Genomic DNA, 1622 nt, shown 5'->3' with positions numbered 1-1622 from the left:
CCACCCTTCCTCGTCCGCCCAACTCTCAACGTCTTTGTGACCCTTGTCGCCGTTCTTGAGTTCTAACCAAAGGAACCCAGCTTCCGACGTTCCTTTTTTTCGTTTCATTCCCTTTTTTTTTTTTTTTTTTTTTTTTAAAAAAAAAAAACCGAAAGTGAAGGGGGAAAAGATAATCGAGTAAACAAAAAATATTTTTGTTTGCTATAATAACTGTGTTTGTTTCTATTTATATCTACTTATAGAGGTAAAAAGAAAGAGGAGATGACACAACTTTTCACCTCCTCCTCTGGGCAGACCAGCGGCGTGAGACATGAGAAACGCAGCAACTTCGCCGGCATATCATTGGCCACGAAGAAACACTCCTCCAATGACTCCTCCCATTTCCCTACGAAGTTGAAGAACTTCTTCCGCATCAACAGCTCGTCCTCCACAAACAGTAATAGCAACAACAACAACAATAGCGATGGCTCCCATGGCGCTGTTGGCCAGAACGCCGGCTCCTCTGGGTCGGGTAAATCGGAGACCAAGATGACCTTCCGGCAGTCGCGTTTTCTTCCCACTATTACCAGAAATCGATCGACGACAACCGCCAGTGAAGGAAACCTGCTAGACGAAGGCATGTCCCCGACTGCTCATGCGAATCCGTACTTTGCTCATCAGGGCCACCCGGCCCTGAGACATCGGAACGACGGCAGCGTGTCCTCGGTCAATGCCGATACCCCTGAGTTGCAGGTGGATGGTGTCGCGGCTGGAGACCAGGCCACAACGGCGGGCAAAGAGGAGCTAGCGAGAAAGTTGAGAAGGGTCGCTTCCGCACCAAATGCGCAGGGATTGTTTTCTTCTGGCAAATCGGATGAGAGGCCGAGGACAGCGGAGCTGGGGAAAGAGCCGTTGGTGGAACATGGTGCTGCTACTGGTGGTGTTGGTGTCGGCGACGGGGCCAGATTGAGCCTGGTTGATGCGCCGTCCAAGAGCAATTCGCTTGCGGTGCCCGGTGTGGATGAGCTGTCGAATCTTCCCCCGCCAAGCTTGAATCGTAATCCCATTGCATTTAGGAGGACGTATAGCTCAAATTCTATCAAGGTGCGGAATGTTGAGGTCGGGCCTGGGAGTTTTGATAAGATCAAGTTGATTGGGAAAGGGGATGTGGGGAAAGTGTATTTGGTGAGGGAGAAGAAGTCAAGTCGGTTGTATGCGATGAAAGGTGAGTGTTGGAAAACATTTTCTACTCTGGGTTTAGTTTTTGTGTGTTCTCGAGGATGTTCAGTCCTGACTGACGTGGGTTTTTTTCTTTCTCTTTCGTTCTTAGTCCTAAGCAAGAAGGGAGATGATCAAGCGGAATAAGATCAAGAGAGCTCTGGCCGAGCAGGAGATTCTTGCTACAAGCAACCATCCATTTATTGTCACGTTATATCATTCCTTCCAGTCTGAGGATCACCTGTATCTGTGCATGGAGTATTGCAGTGGTGGCGAGTTTTTCAGAGGTAAAATTGTTGACAATCCTTTTTATGAATGGACGTAAAGGATGCCATGGCTAAAGTCGGAAGTACAGGCTTCTTCAACACGCCCTTGGTAAAGTATCCTCGAAGACGATGCCCGCTTTTTATGCTGCTGAAGTAACT

General features: G+C 48.5%; 1 protein-coding gene across 1 annotated transcript in view; it reads left to right on the top strand.

Moving 5' to 3' along the window:
• Window positions 1-261: 261 nt before the first annotated feature.
• The window catches only part of HCAG_00852 (serine/threonine-protein kinase nrc-2), a gene marked incomplete at both ends in the record, with an annotated part of 2341 nt that continues 980 nt past the window's right edge, over window positions 262-1622 (top strand). Inside the window, 2 exons of the mRNA XM_001543756.1 lie at window positions 262-1204; window positions 1317-1484. Of these exons, the coding sequence (XP_001543806.1) occupies window positions 262-1204; window positions 1317-1484 (1111 nt within the window). The remainder of the gene's footprint in view (window positions 1205-1316; window positions 1485-1622) is intronic.

This window comes from Histoplasma capsulatum, genomic scaffold (assembly GCF_000149585.1).
Source record: "Histoplasma capsulatum NAm1 scaffold_1 genomic scaffold, whole genome shotgun sequence".
Lineage (NCBI taxonomy): Eukaryota > Fungi > Ascomycota > Eurotiomycetes > Onygenales > Ajellomycetaceae > Histoplasma > Histoplasma mississippiense.
The sequence above is the reverse complement of the archived record's forward strand: the minus strand, read 5'-3'. Positions and strand labels throughout refer to the sequence as shown.